The 16,077-nt window shown below is 42.5% G+C and overlaps 3 protein-coding genes across 3 annotated transcripts; all 3 read right to left on the minus strand.

Annotated features, from left to right (window-relative positions):
* Positions 1–218: 218 nt before the first annotated feature.
* On the minus strand, positions 219–1,511 carry LOC133442271 (complement C1q-like protein 2). The gene is made up of 4 exons (XM_061720232.1): positions 1,456–1,511; positions 1,271–1,375; positions 1,053–1,193; positions 219–974 (listed from the first exon to the last, which is right to left on the minus strand). Exons 1-4 carry the CDS (start codon positions 1,460–1,462, stop codon positions 541–543), a joined length of 687 nt encoding a protein of 228 aa, XP_061576216.1. The 5' UTR covers positions 1,463–1,511; the 3' UTR covers positions 219–540.
* Positions 1,512–3,664: 2,153 nt separating this feature from the next.
* LOC133442499 (complement C1q and tumor necrosis factor-related protein 9-like) lies at positions 3,665–4,769 on the minus strand. The gene is made up of 4 exons (XM_061720510.1): positions 4,763–4,769; positions 4,470–4,577; positions 4,241–4,381; positions 3,665–4,171 (listed from the first exon to the last, which is right to left on the minus strand). Exons 1-4 carry the CDS (start codon positions 4,767–4,769, stop codon positions 3,714–3,716), a joined length of 714 nt encoding a protein of 237 aa, XP_061576494.1. The 3' UTR covers positions 3,665–3,713.
* A 4,981-nt stretch (positions 4,770–9,750) lies between these two features.
* On the minus strand, positions 9,751–15,912 carry ftr86 (finTRIM family, member 86). Its single transcript, XM_061720511.1, has 11 exons — positions 15,288–15,912; positions 14,167–14,262; positions 12,940–13,173; positions 12,685–12,847; positions 12,524–12,616; positions 12,361–12,411; positions 12,212–12,253; positions 12,053–12,067; positions 11,911–11,970; positions 11,628–11,830; positions 9,751–10,202 (listed from the first exon to the last, which is right to left on the minus strand). The coding sequence occupies exons 1-11, from the start codon at positions 15,795–15,797 to the stop codon at positions 9,867–9,869; spliced, it is 1,803 nt and encodes a 600-aa protein (XP_061576495.1). The 5' UTR covers positions 15,798–15,912; the 3' UTR covers positions 9,751–9,866.
* Between the last annotated feature and the right edge of the window lie 165 nt (positions 15,913–16,077).

Below are 16,077 nucleotides of genomic sequence, written 5' to 3' on the forward strand. Positions count from 1 at the left end.
GCAGTAGGTTATTCCCCAACAAGATTAGCAGATCGAGCCCCACCACAGTCTCTCAGCAAGATCCTGAAACCCTAAATGTGTTCTGTTTCTATAATTGTAGATTATAAAATTGTAGAAACAATTTGAACCAATAGAACAGTTTTTTTTTGTTTTATTGCTTTGCCATTAGAAAGAAAAAAACACCCCAAAAAACATGAGACAGCAAAGTGAGGATCAGATTTCACTTTAATTTTGTTAACAGTTTCTCAGGGTAAAAAGATATTATACAGCTATTTAAAAACGTTTTGTTTAATGTCACAATTTCATTTTACAGGTGCAGGGGCATCACATTCGCTGCGTATCTCTCAAATGTTACAAGCCATTATTAATTAAAGCGAATCAGAACGGTCACATGAAACCAAGCTTCAGCTCTCACATGGCTGGAGCTGAAACCAGACCGGAGGGTTTTAAAACTACGCTCTCCTCAAAAACATCAGACTAGGCTGAGACAAAGTCGTAAAGACAGCTATCATCCAGGAGACCCGGGAACCGCTTATTGAACTACTCAGTGCCGTACAGCAGGAAGGCGCTGAAAGTGTTGTAGTGGCTGTTGTCGTCGCAGAGGAAGCAGCCTTTTCTCAAGCCCACCGACACTCGGTCCCCGACCTTGAGGTGCAGGGCGACGGCTACGGTGGCACTGTCGTCTTTGTCGTGGGTGTTGAGGTCTCTGGCCCCGGCCACTGCTCGGCCGTTAACCTGCAGACTGGCACATATGGCCAGCGTGTAACCCGGGGACCCGGCGTCGGTGTAGGAGGTGACGGCCAGGCTGTAGACGCCGGCGTAGGGGACGGTGAAGACGCCTGTGCCCGAGTCGTAGGCCTCACCGAGGTTTAGGAAGGAATGCTTGTAAGTGACGCCGCTGTCGGCGTCAAAGGGGCCGTAACATTGTAAATGATCACCGCTGTACAGAGAGACGGTGAAGGCAACACGGTTGGCTGCCGATAGAAAGAGGAGAAGACAGGTTAGGACCATGTAAACATAATCAAACACCCTCTCCTTCAGGAACCACCCACCTTTAATAGTTTCGAGAGCTTGGGTTGTGTTGGTGGCGTCCCTCTCTAACTGGGTCAGGGTGGAGTCGAAGTACGTCTGCAGCCTGTCAACCTCCCGCACCATCATGCAGCAGCTGCAAGAGGACGCGTCTGCACCGCAGTCTGAACACAACAGCAGGGGATCACTGTGTGGATGCTAGTCGTCTAGAGGTGCAGAAGACGCATTCACACGTGCTCACCATAACCTGGGCTGGGGGCAGGATTGCGTGGCCCGAGCACGGGTCCATTCCAGCTGTATGGGCTTTTGGCAGAGGCTGCATGCAGCAAACACAGCAACACTAAAGCTAGAGGTGAAGAAGAGAAAACACATGCAGTTTTATCACAAAAGAGCGTTGTGCCAGACTGAGGGTGTGTTAAAGCTCACCTCTCATGCTGATGCTGAGTCCTGGCAGCTTCAGAAGGGTGGAAGATGTGCTAGACTTGCCAATGGAGGAAGAGTTATGGATATATACTTCTCGCATAGCTCCTCCTTCATATACTCTGTTTTTTTCTTTGATGTTGCTCCACCTCGTATTGTTCCCCGGGACAGAGTCCCACGCCCTCCAGGCTCTCTCTGCCGCCGATGCAGGCCGGGTATCGTCTGTCACCTGGAGACAGGCAGCAGGGCCATCAGCAAGCAGGGAGCGCGTGATGCCCCAGTGCTACATTTCTTTTCAGCAGAAATCCACAACCTCTACGGATCTGCTACAGGTTTCAGTGTTTTTGACACGTCAAGTCCAACGATGCATTCATGATCCTTCTTTTGGAGTATAGACTTGCACGAATATGCCATGGGCAGCATTTCATCATCTGCACACTTATATGTAGTTTACATAAAGTTTTGAAATGGTCCTTAGTGGAGAAGCATAAGGAAGTATTTCATAATCCTGATGACTTCTATTGATGTGATCAGCCCTACTCATGAAAGTAATAAAACAATAATATACACGGCCCTTATGAGTCTGGTGGTTATTCAGATGATAAAATATGTTTAACTTGCTGTAGTTACACTTAATCTGTAAGTTACTCCTTCATTTGTATCCTTTTACAGCACATTTATATTTAGCTTCAAATGTGTGTAGAAGATCATGTTTGATACTGAAGACCAAATATTCATAGTTTATAGGCTTTGATCAGTTGTGTGCTTGTGTTAATTCGTCTCAGTCAACACGTGTGAGGAATACATATACGTGTATATATATATATATATATATATATATATATACATATATATATATATATATATATATATATATATATATATATATATATATATATATATATATATATATATATATATATATATATATTCACAGGCTGGTGTTGACCGAGACGAATAAACACAAGCACACTCTTATAAAGTGATTGAAGCCTTGAAGTATAAACTATGAATATTTGGACTTCAGTGTTAAAAATGATCTTCCTTTACTCTTCTATATATATATATATATATATATATATATATATATATATATATATATATAGATACATATATATATATATATATAGATACATATATATATTTAAAAAAAAATATAAAATAAGCTGGTAAAATAAGCTAAAATATGCTGGCTCTCTAGTTTTTGGGGTTAGGTAGCGGTAGCGATAGCTTAGCTCAGACTGCGATCAGATCTCAAGATTTAGGTCGATTGCTGTTGTTGTTTTGGTCGGCTCCGTGCCGGTTTCGTGCTTTGTTTGTGGTTTTTTGTTGCAGATTTCCAGTGCTTGACGTGTGTTTCCGTGTGTTCCTGCTTCCTGGATTGGCAGTGGATGTCGTCATGGTATCAATCATTAATATGTGTGCAGACAAGGGGAAAAAAAAAAATAAAATATATATATATATATACATATATATATATATATATATATATATATATATATATATATATATACATATTTTATATATATATATATATATTTTATATATATATATATATATTTTATATATATATATATATATACATATATATATATATATATATATATATATATATATATATATATATATATATATATATATAATATAAGATAATTTTTGACACTGAAGTTTATACTTATAGGCTTCAATCACTTTATAAGAGTGTGCTTGTGTTTATTCGTCTCGGTCAACACCAGCCTGTGAATATATATATATATATATATATAGTGTTTGATTTTTACGTGGGTTTTTCCACATATTCCAGAAACACGTTATGTTGACTGTAGTCGTGGGCGTGGACATATGTCACTGGTTTGTCTTGTTTGTGTGGCTCTTTGATGGTATGAAGATGGGAATAAAATAGCTCATGATGCCAACTTTGTTTCGATATCTGGTTTATTTCTTAGAAGGTGAAAAGGATTTCACAGACAGATTTCAACATTTCAGAAGATTCCTTAGCTGACAAAAGACACAACAGTTATAGTTTTGAACTCAGTGAATGAGTGAGATCAAGATCAAAGGTTAAAAAGCTTTTTTCATGGCTGAATATAAAGAATTAATGGGACACAGTGTACAATGAAAAACAGCGTGAAACATGGTGCCTTAAAATAAACAATGAGGATGACAACATCAGACTGGGATCAGACCAGAGGCTAGAAATCATTCGGCAGAGTTAAAATCTGGTTGGTACTGTATGTGGTCGAAGTGACCAAGGTACAGAGCATCTATGCTCTTCTCTCTGTATCAGTAGCGTAGAGCAGGAAGCCGGTGAAAGTGTTGAAGTGTTTGGAGTTGTCACAGAGGTCACATCCTCTGAGCAGGCCGACGGCCACCCAGTCCCCGGCCTCCAGCTGCACGGCGGCCACGACGCTGTTGCTGTCTTCACTGTCCTCGCCGTTTCTCTCCGTCAGCTCAGCCACCGCTCTGCCGTTCACCTGCAGGTTTGCGCAGGCCTTCTGAGCCCGGGCGGTGTAGCTGTAGATGGTGACAGCGAAGCTGTAGACGCCGCTGCGGGGGACGGTGAAGATGCCGGTCTGGGCATCGTAGCTGTCTCCCAGGTTGATGAAAACGTGCTTGTAGGGGATGAGTGTGTCGTTGTGCATGAGTTTGTTGTTAGGGAAGGGGCCAAAGCAGGTCAAACCCTCGTCATCGTTCAGAGCGACGGAGAAGGCGCTGCGGCTGGCTGCAGAGTCGGGACAGGAGAATTAGCCGGGTGAATGGTGTCGGAGGTCTCGTCTGCACCGTCACTCACCTCTCATATTGTTCAGGCCCATCTTGGTCTTGATCAGCTCCTGCCTCATTTCCAGCACGGTGAAGTTAAAGAAGTGCTCCATCCTGTTGATGTGCTTCTGCATCAGACAGCAGCCACACGCCTCTGGGCCAGCAGTACATGCTGCACACGCACGGACACAAACATGTTAGTTTGCAGGTGAGATTGTGTTTCAGTATAGAAGCAGAGAAAAGGGCAGACAGCGTCTCACCGCTTTGGTCGGATCTGGGGCCCAGCGGCGGCTGGGTGGTGGGTTCCCACCGGTAAGGCGACGTTTCCTTAGCAAAAGCTGCACGAAGCAGACAAACCAGTACGATTGCTGGGAGAATAAAAGACACAGCAATGTTCAGAATCACTTTTATCAAGTTATTTGACCAAAAAGTGCAACTGGTATTTAATATATGTATCCTGCCACTTCCATGTACTTTTATATTATAATATATTTTAAAACCAGTTAATTTGGCTTCTCAGCTGAAACGTAAGCTCATGAAGGAAATATCTCACCCCTCATGATAACGCTGGAAATGATGACGCCTCCGAAGGATGGAAAAGGTGTAGACGGGTTGTGAGACAACAGCTGAGGATATATACTACTCTCAGAGCCCCTCCCTTATGGTTTTTCAGTTTTTATTCAGCTTGTCCCTCCTATTTCTTCATGTTATTGTTGTGAACGTCTGCCTTTTAAAACTGGGTAACCGAGGATGGATTTCTCCATCTCTAGAGGCTCCCGATGTCAGACGCTCACACATGGGCAGAGCTTTGTTCCTGCTGCTGCCCGGGTTATGTTTCACCTGAATAAAGGCGTGCTTTATATCAGAGTTTTATTTGTTACAAGCAGCCAGAGATTATGATTCCACTCTGACTACACGTTGAGGGTCAGAAAGGAATGTGCCTCTATATTTTAACCCACTTTTTAAAAAGGGCATTTCACATTTACATTGAGCAGAAACCAGTGACAAACGAAGTGGGAAATGTCAACCAGCTGGTTAAAGACAGCCTTCTTCTTGGAAGAGCTGCATCCATGTGGATTACAGGACCGGTGATCTGGCACATGAGAGAACCTGAACGTCTCAGCAGCAACAAAAAGCCCAGGATGAGGACGCGGTTTTGATTTTCCCAGATCTTAATCTGATTAAACAGTCACAAGTCACATCTACAGGCGGCCTCCATTAGGATGGCGGTGCCACAAAAGATGTTTGTCACAGGACGAGTTCTGTTAATAATACTTGTACCAACCACTATAGGTTACTTCAGTGAAAAGTATTTTTACTTAAACTCCCCGATATAGTCCAACTTGATGAGGTAAAATTAAAAGAAGTAACATTATTAATATAATTTCATTAAAACTAGAGAGTTGGTTCCTCCTCTCCGTTGTTGAAGCGCTCCTGCAGCTCATTAATCAGCATGAATCCCCGACCAACAGGTGATGAAGAGTAAAGCTGCATCCTTAAACAAGTCTTTAACAGCGCAAGTTAAAAGAGAGAGTGTAAGAGGGGGGCAAATGCAACTCTGGATGCAGTGATGGAGTTAACTGAGGTTAAAAAGGATAAACATGCCATTGTTAGTAAGCTTTCATTCATATCTGCCACCAGAAATATCGCAGGGACATGAACTGAGCCAGGCTCTGCTGGTAGGTTTTTTTTGTGCCTCTGAAAAGTTCAGCACACTTTGACGAATACCAAAACATACATGAATTTTGCTCCATGCACGGTTTACCAACAAATTTGCTCTTCACACTGTTCATGAAAGACACCCAATAAGTGATGGCTGAATCGCTCCCGATGAGAGTAAGATAGCATGATGGAGGCGTATGACACGATTAGGCAGCACTTAATTCTTCTGCAAACCAGCAGCCTCACATGGACGCAACACTTCCTGGGTTTAAATGTGACAATCAGAGCCTTGGACATGCACATGGACATGGATATGGATTCAAGTAAACGTGAAGGACGCAGATACGGATTCAAGAGATAATTCCTCTAAACTCGTGAAATGAAAATGTGGAGCGTTAAGAATCATAGAGATATATTATTAATGGCACATACCTAAATAAGTGACAGAGGTGTCAAAAGTATTCACATTCATTACTCAGACGTATAGATACTAGAGTTTAAAAACACTCCTGTAGAAGTTGAAGTATCAACTCAAGTTTTTTACTCAAATAAAAGTATAAAAGTACTGTTTTCAAAACTACTTAAAGTATAAAAGTTAAACTAATGTAAGGGGGAGAAAAGCCATTAAGTACAAAAGCCATTGAAAATGAATGTATCTTAGTATAATGCAAATATATTAAAGAACCATACTGTATATGTGTAATATTGAGCATTAACATGTGTTTCAGAGAGCAGAAGATATGATGACTAGTTGTCTATAAGTATTGTAATGGTGCAAAAAGTCAAACTTCAGAGGCATGTTATCATTTATCCTAACCTTTATTGGAATGTACATCCAAGTTTAGTTGCAGGAATCTGAGGGAACGGATGTAAGAACAAAACTGGACAAGAACATCTGAAACAACCACAACCAAATTCACTCTATCCGGATGGCGCAATTTAACTGGATAGTTTTTTTTTAAAGTCGAAATGAAATAGAGTAACGAGGCTGTTTTTAAAATGTAAGGAGTAAAAAGTACAGATAATTGCGTGAAAATGTAAGGAGTAAAAGTAAAAAGTCGTCTGAAAAATAATTACTCCAGTGAAGTATAGATAACCAAAATTTCTGCTTAAGTGAGGTAACGAAGTATTTGTACTTTGTTACTTGACATCTCTGATAAGTGAATAGCTGAACATGTAAACATCTTGAAAAGGTTTTTGTAACTATCTAAATGTGGGTTCGGTCATAACTGGAAAATTTGCCAAAATTAGATCAAGCCACTGCAGATGGCTGACGTTGCCATGGACAACTACCGGCAGCTCTACCTTTATCTGTTTGTTATGAACACCAGTCATGAGGACGCGTGTACACGAGGCTAGTGCACGTTACTAAAGGACAGTTGATCGTCTCAAGCTGCATCCACTCACTCCAAGTACCATACCATTTACAGTAACAGACCCTCAACTTGATTTTCTTTATTAATCTCAGAAGATTTATTTATCATGGGAATGAAGCGAGGAATTTATAAGTAAAATTAGAAATGATCAACCTTTTACTCAAAAGTATAAATTAACCGCTGGACCTTGTTGTCTCATATCCCCCTGGCAACGGTTGGTATGTTCTTGTTTCTCACTCACATCTCCAGTGCAATTTAGCAGTTAAACTTTGACCCTGGAGGACATACAGGACTGTCTCAGAAAATTAGAATAGTGTGATAAAGTTCTTTATTTTCTGTAATCCAATTAAAAAAACAAAAATGTCATACATTCTGGATTCATTGCAAATCAACTGAAATATTCCAAGCCTTTTATTATTTTAATATTGCTGATTATGGCTTATAGTTTAAGATTAAGATTCCCAGAACATTCAAATTTTTTGAGATAGGATATTTGAGTTTTCTTAAGCTGTAAGCCATGATCAGCAATATTAAAATAATAAAAGGCTTGCAATATTTCAGTTGATTTGTAATGAATCCAGAATGTAGGACATTTTTGCATTACAGAAAATAAAGGACTTTATCACAATATTCTAATTTTCTGAGACAGTCCTGTATGTGCCATCGTACAACAGCACATATGACGGAAACTGCAAGACTTTATTTGGACATCACATGTATGTTTTATAATTGATCTAACTATCCAGTCAAATAGCACAATTCTATCTGTTGGATTCACACCATGTCAGTTGGATGACGGTAGGACTCAGAGCATCTTTCTTTCCCTGCACTAGTCAGTAGCAAAGAGTAAGAGAGCAGTGAAAGTGTTATTTGCTGTCATCACACAGGAAACATCCGGTGGGCAGGCGGACCGCCGCCTTGTCCCCGGCCTTCAGTCGGGAGGCCGTGACAGTAATGATGCTGTCCTCCTGGTCCTGCCACCGCCTGATCATTGAGCAGCAGGTTGGCACAGGCAGCCACGCTGTCACCAGGGGAGCCGGCGTCGCCGTGGACAGAGACGGCGTAGCTGCAGACAGAGTGGGGAACAGTGAAGATGCCAGCGTCCACGTTGTAGCCGTCCCCCAGAATGATGAAGACATGTTTGCATCCAGGAAGTGTGTCTGAGCCACAGAAGAAGCCAAAGCAGGTCAAACCCTCGTCATTGCTCGAAGCGACGGAGGAGGCGCTGCGGCTGCCTGCAAATATAGAGGAGGGACGGAGACACTGTGAAAGTGTACTGGTTCAGTGTGGAGAAGAGTCTGACTCACTGACAGCCTGCTATCTGTGTGCGAGACCATGCCTCGCCTCCGACACCGTTGGGGATGTTTTTGTGTTCATCAGCTGCTGCTGCTGTGTGCAGCTCGCTGAGATTCATGGGGAAGAACCTCTTCATCCTGTAGGTCTGCTGCTGCACCACAGCAGCCAAATGAGGCCTGGTCCATAACACAAGCTAATGCACAACCACAAACAGGTAAATAGTATGCAAGCGTACTTGGCCGACAGTTATTAATAAATAAATAGTACAAACAGTCTAATTTGTGCTCCAAACAGATGATTGTTAATCTCCCAGCACTCTCTGGGTCTTAAGGTCATATTTATCCATCCTATGTTTCTCCATGTGAATAGCTTAACTAATTTCCTTTGATTTTATATTTTTCAGTCTTCACTGAACACACACACACACACACACACACACACACACCCTCAACGCCTTTGTGCTGCCTATATAGGTCGGGTATCATCTGTCCTTGGAGGAAAGTGTTGCTTGTCCCCCCATCAGCCAACACGGTCTGCATCTTTCCTCTGCAAGTGTGTTCTTAGGTATCAGTGCTTTGAGCAGCAGTTTTTATCCACTTATCCATTTCTGATAGGCGTCTTACATCCATCAATTCTAAAAGACACCTTGTGATCGGTGACTATTGTAATCTATCAGACCTTGTTAATGAGAGCAGGATGTACGGAGCTGCCTGTGGTAGCCTAGTGGTCACAGATCCACCTTGGGCCCCTGAGCACGGCCCCTAACCCTTACTGCTCCCTGGGTGCCGTGAAAATGGCAGACCCCTGCTCCTAGTTTGACTAGAAATGGGTTAAATGCAGGGAATACATTTCCCCATTGTGGGATTACTAAGGGAAAATCTTAATTTAATTTGAATGTTCTGTAATTGAAGAATGTGACAAATCTTTTTGAACACTTTAGTAAAACGTGTAAATGTTTTCAGAGTTCTGACACCAACAGAGATGAGAGTTCAGAGTCTGCAGGTAAAAAGTAACGCTCCGTATTTCCACAGGACATAAACTATCCACGTTTACCTGAGAAAAAATCTTAAGCTTCAAATGCAAATTTGATAAATCTTTTATTTAATTACAAAGAATTAGAAAATATCACACTAATAGTGTAGTCGGTGTACAAAGAACATTGTATAAACTAGACATGTACAGAAAATAGACAGAAAATAGACAGAAAATGTAAGTTTCTCCTTTGTGGTGCAAGACCAGATTTCTCATGCAAAGATTTATCTTGCAAAGATTTCTCTTGTTTACAAATCCACAAAAGCAATTGGCCCAGTCTCGATATTCAGCTCATTCCAGCTGGCAAACCGTTAACGTGTTCCCCACGCCGGTCCAGAACCTGAATCCTGGGTGCAGCGGGCCAGTGAACAGGGTCTGGTGTCGGTGGAGGAGGGTAGCCTGGTTGTTGCTGATGCGGTAGAAGCTCAGGATCCCTCCGTACTGGTCCAGGTAGACGCCGATCCGCTTGGCCTTAGGCGAGCCCAGCTGTTTCTCCTGGCCGCCGTGCCAGAAAGAAAAGCCCGTCCCGGACCAGTACAGGCTCCAGGACAGATCATTGTGGCCCAGACGGCTTTTGTCATCAGATCCTTTCCGTTCCATCTCCTTGTAAGCAACACCGACTGTGATCTGAGCGGTGGGACAGAAAACCAGGTAAATGAGCAAACTGCACCGACAGAGAGAGTGAAAGGCTGGCCGAGAGACGTCCTCTCTTGAGAATATAAAAATAAATAAACCTGCATACGTTTTTACGTTGTCTAATATAAAATGACAAATCTATGTGCTTCCACCCTATGATGAAGCAGATGGTGTTAACAGCATGTAACAGGTTTACCAGAAAACCATCCACCAAATGTTGCAACATGGAATTACTAACTTCATTAAAAGGGATAAAGACTGATGGTACAAACTTTCATAGCAAGTATTTCAATGGGACATTGTGATCCAAGTCCTTTACTGACACCAACACCAGAACTTAAATAAGTCAATAAATGTAGTAATAAGTAATAAGTCAGGAAATGTAGAGAACTGTTTTGAATATCATAAATGTGTCAATCTGGAAGCGTAATGCTCGATTATTTTGATTTAAAGGATCATTATACATCATCAGCAGCTCATCTCCACCTGCTTCTAACAGAAAACTGTAAAACTACAATAACCGATTTCTTCAAACAACATGATACATCATCTGAAGGGGGTGAACTCTAAACAAATTAAATGTCATAATAATACAAATAATTCTATACAGGAGCAAGTGTTCGCTGAATAATTGGAATAAGATTTGTAAAATAAGGCAAAAGTACTCTGTAGAGACCAAAAATGATTTACACCCAAATTTGGAAGATGGTTACGAAATACATGTATTCAAATGACCTGTAGTTAGATGTTATACAATATCTAAAACTACATTTCCAATTATTCTTTTATTTAGCAGTTTACATGCTTTTTAAAATGATAATTTAGTAGTAGTAGTAGTAAATATCTATTTCGGTCAATCACAAACAAAAATCAACAAACAAGATAACACAGGTTTTTCCCTGGTCAACATTGTGATTATTTGACCGAAAAGGTCTGGGCTTGAAGCATAAAGCTTATCTTGTCCACCTTTTAACAGAATAGAATATACAAAAAAAGAAATGAAGTATCATAAGTCTACACAAAATAATAATAATAATAATAATAACAAAGATGATGATAATAATAATAGTAATAATAATAATAATAATAATAATAATAATAATAATAGCAATAATATAATAATAATAATGATAGCTCTGAAAACAGAAAGTGAAAAGATGCTAAGGAAACCGGCAAAACAAATTTAAGTTGTCATTTTATCTCGTGCATGTGTGCATTCTTCTTTGTTTGCTTATTGTGTTTCTATATATGTGTCCATTACCTTTGCTTTGAATAATATCTTGTATGCTTTTATTGAATTTGCTAGTTTAAGGTCATTTTCTAATGAGTTCCACAGTTTTACTCCTAAAACAGATATACATCTGCCCTTTGCGTTTGTTCTAACTGTTGTTGTGTCAAATTAGAGATGGACGGTACCTTCTGGCCAGTCCACTCCACCTCCCAGTAGTAAGGGCTCCCCGCCAGCGGCTCCTTGCACAGAACCTGTCTCCAGAACGTGAAGCGCTCAGGATGGTCTGGTGGGTTCTGGTTCTCGGCCCGCATCGTGGCCTTGTGACCGCCGTCTGCTAGCAGCACGTGGCGGTACACCGTGTTGGGGTCCATGGTCGGTCTGAAGTGAACTGAGGAGGGAGGATGATGGTGATGACTCTGGGCATCATGAAGGCTTTTAATGATACTTCATTCAGTGTGACAGACTCACATTTTAACATTTCCTCCCTGGTTTTTGGCTCTGGATTCACATTGGTTGTTGTTCCAGATGCTGAAAACAACACGCACATTTGTTATGTTTTATGAATTAATAAATATTGAGACATTCTGTAATATTTTAATATTTTTTTTACCTTGAGGCCTAGGACCTGGAGGGGATGGAGGAGTCACGGATGCTTAAAATCCAGAGAGAGAAACGAAACCAGCCAAACTTAAACAGGGGAAACCAGGACACTGCAACTCACAGAGTCAGTAAAACATGTTCACGATCTGCTCTGAGCTCCTACTCTTACCTTGATGACTGAGAGATCCTCCCAGTCTCGAAGCCTGGCTCGCTGCGGAGAACACAAAGACAAGATTACGTGAAGCATCAGCAGTCAAAGTTCAACTTTTGAAGTTTTCAGGCCAAAAACAGACTGCGTGAATTTGTGAAGTGACTCACATTGCGACCGCGTAGGCGGTGAAAGTGGAGGATTTACTGAGGCTTCACACACTACAGGACAGAGGTAAAGTCATGAGAAACAGGGCTGCGCCTTTCTTCCGCCACAGCGGAAAGTTTCATTCTGTGTAACGTTGCAGTGGCTGATCTGGGTGGAGGTCCAAACCTGGAAGTTTTTCAGTGTCCCGACAAGAACTCCCAGTGATTGCTGCGTCTTCTGCCGGACCGTTGGGAGCTGATGCCGCAGGATCCGGATTCACTGCAGAGACAAGGAAAGTTTTCACCACGAGTAGAAGAGAGAAGGAAAGAGAAAGGAGAAGGTCTGACCTGACTTGAATATCTTGGCGAGGCTGGCTTTGCAAAGATCTTGAACCGACTCCTGTAGTTCCTTCACAGCGGAGCGGATGGAGGCCACCACGGCCTCCTCCTGATTCAACAGGGACTTTCCTGAACCATCTGTCGGTCCCAGTGGCTCCAGGAGGAAGAAATTCTGGAAGGACATTTATTTATTTCCCCCCACCGTTTAAAATCTCTTGTCATCGTTGCACGTTTCAGGAATAACCTTCCAGCAACACTGATTACCTTCAAGAAGCAGATGTGATCCTGCATGCCGGCCAGCCTGCCGAGCTCCTCTCCCCTCCAGCGGAGCTGCACGGCCTCCTGCTCTAATCCCTGTACGTGGCCCTCCAGACGGCTACCTAAGGTGGTCTCGTGGAGGCTAAGCAGCTCACAAACATCGGTGCCTGTTACATTCAAGCTCCTGACCAGCTCAGAGAATAAATCTGAGCACTCCTCCTTCAGAGCCTGCACGCTGGCCTGGGAGGGGTGAAGGGAGGGAAATCAGATGTCGTGAGACACGTCTGAAGGGCTTAAACAGGAATATTGTTGATAAAACTACAAGCAGGAGTTCAAAAATGGAGACTTATTTAAAGGGGACCTATTATGGCATCTAATACCTATTTTAAACAGGGCTTGAATGTCTTAAAAACAAGCTTTTGATTGCTTTTGCTAAATAAATGAGAAATTCAGCCTCTGAGCCATGTCTTTATCTTCCCATTCTCTAACCTCATTATCTATGAGGGATTCTGAGTAGGTGGGGAGGCTATGATAATGAGGCTCTGTGCTGATTGGCTGCCTGAATGACGCGATACACCGCTACGAAAAAATGGCGGAAGCTCCGGAGTTACACCGTGTCCTAACTGCATGCGATGCGAGCGAGCGTCGGCGACAAAATAAATTACATTGCTTTATTTTCTATTGGACTGTCCTAACTAGACGCAGCGCAACGCGCCGTTTTGAGCTGAACATTTGTCGGATGCAGGCCTCTATTTTCTTCCTGTCACTCGCGTTGAAAGCCGGTTGAAAGCGCTGTAGGAAACAGTCATGGATGAGGAACGGCTGATCCAGTTAGTTGAAATGAGAAGTTATCTTTATACCTCCTCATTTCACTACAAAAACCTCAATAAAGTGGCAGCTGGCTGGAGGGAGATGGACAGAGAGCGTCCCTTGTCACGCAGTGCCAACGCGATAGTCGGAGGCTCGCATGCAGTTAGGACACAGAATTAGTTGTGGCCGTGGTTTGTATTTTGGTTACGTAACGAAAGGGAGCAGAATCTGAACGGCTCGTAGAAGCCACATCAGACTGGACGGCTCATCCAGGCGGCTGTACAGACACTGCAGAATTTGGTTGCTTTCCTCCTTCTCTGAGTTGGCAGGCTGAGGGGAGACCACTTTACATATGTTAAAGCAAGAGAAAACTGTTTTTCATAATAGGTCCCCTTTAAAGAAAGCTCTACGTTGTCTGCAGACCTTGTGTTGGCGTGCAGCGTTGGGAAGCTCCTTGAGCTTCTTCTCAGTGTCCTGGATCCTCGTCTGCACCTCCACCTGCATCTGAAGAAGCTCTTTCTGCAAACAGAGACCCAGTTTAACATGTAACGTGGCCTCTTGCGCTGCAGAGCAGCTCGGCCTTCTATTTAAAGTCAACGGGCTGGAAAAGCATCTTTTTCAAGTACATCTGGTTTATATTATTGTAACATCAGTTCTGGACTTACCAGCTCCACGCAGTAGTCATGAACCTAGGGTTGCCACCCGTCCCGTAAAATACGGAATTGTCCTTTATTTGAGAAAAAAAATGTTGCGTCCCGTATTGAACTAAGACGGGACACGATTTGTACCGTATTTTCATTAACTTTTACACCATATTCTAGTTGAATTATTGAAATAAGTTAACTTTTACACCATATTCTAGTTGAATTATTGAAATAAGTTAACTTTTACACCATATTCTAGTTGAATTATTGAAATAAGTTAACTTTTACACCATATTCTAGTTGAATTATTGAAATAAATTAACTTTTACACCATATTCTAGTTGAATTATTGAAATAAATTAACTTTTACACCATATTCTAGTTGAATTATTGAAATAAATTAACTTTTACACCATATTCTAGTTGAATTATTGAAATAAATTAACCTTTAAACCATATTCTAGTTGAATTATTGAAATAAATTAACTTTTACACCATATTCTAGTTGAATTATTGAAATAAATTAACTTTTACACCATATTCTTCACCTGTAGCTATATTACATCTGGGCTGATGTGGACATACAGAGCATAGGAGGCTATTTCAGTTGCTAGTATGGTTGCCTGTCTGTACAGTCATGCAAGTTCAATGCTATTAAAGCACTTTAAACTTTAAATCAAAGCATTTAGTTTTTACATATAAAATAAACACATTTTTATTCAGTTTAGAAGTTTTGGGGCTTTTTTTTTGGCTCCTGCGCTGCTGAAATTGGGGCGTCCCTTATTTCTATTTCTGAAAGGTGGCAACCCTACATGAACCACACACACACACACACACACACACACACACACACACACACACAGTCAGTCCAGGTGAGAATGACCTGTAACGTTTACATACCTGTCTCTCTGTTCTTTCCTCCTGTGGTTTGAGCACACGGTGGCCCTCATGTCCCTGCTGGCAACACACTTCACATACACACTCCTTGTCTTCTTTGCAGAACAGGTCCAGAGGTCGGTTGTGTTGAGGGCAGGGTCTGGGCCCCACCATGGGGAGTTGAGGGTACATGCCGCCTGTCCTCGCCTCTGGCTCTGGGAGGACCTCCAGGTAGATGGGCATGGACGGCGGGGCCGAGGACACCACGGCGCAGGGGCCCTGCCTGAGGCTGCTGGTTCTCAGCTTCTCCATGGCCTCGACCAGCAGGGTGCTCCTGGCCAGGGAGGGCCGGGGCTTGAAGGTCTGCCTGCACTGGGGGCAGCTGTACCGGCCCTTGCTGTCCTCCTTGTCCCAGTGGTTGTGAATGCAGGCCAGGCAGTACGAGTGTCCGCAGGGCAGAGTGGTAGGATCTCTCAGCGTGTCCAGACATACCGAGCAGGCAAAGCTGTCCTCTTCAGGCCAAGCTGACGCCATGTTGCTGGGAGGACTGGTTCTTGATTCTGTGTGAGTCCAACCCGGCTGGAGGCCGACAGGTGACCACAAAGTTCAATATCTGAACCGATAGTCACAAGTCAAGGGTGTTCAAGGGCAGACAGCCGGGGAAATGGCAGATATGAATCACATGCTGCTCAAACACTCAGGTGCTCCTGGTTCAGGGTGGAGCTGGTTCAACAGGTGTGATGGGGAGTTTCTCTCAGTCATGGACTTTCCCAACCTGTAAAACACTTCATTTGTGTGTCTGTGAGCCAATGAC

This window comes from Cololabis saira, chromosome 4, assembly GCF_033807715.1.
Source record: "Cololabis saira isolate AMF1-May2022 chromosome 4, fColSai1.1, whole genome shotgun sequence".
Lineage (NCBI taxonomy): Eukaryota > Metazoa > Chordata > Actinopteri > Beloniformes > Belonidae > Cololabis > Cololabis saira.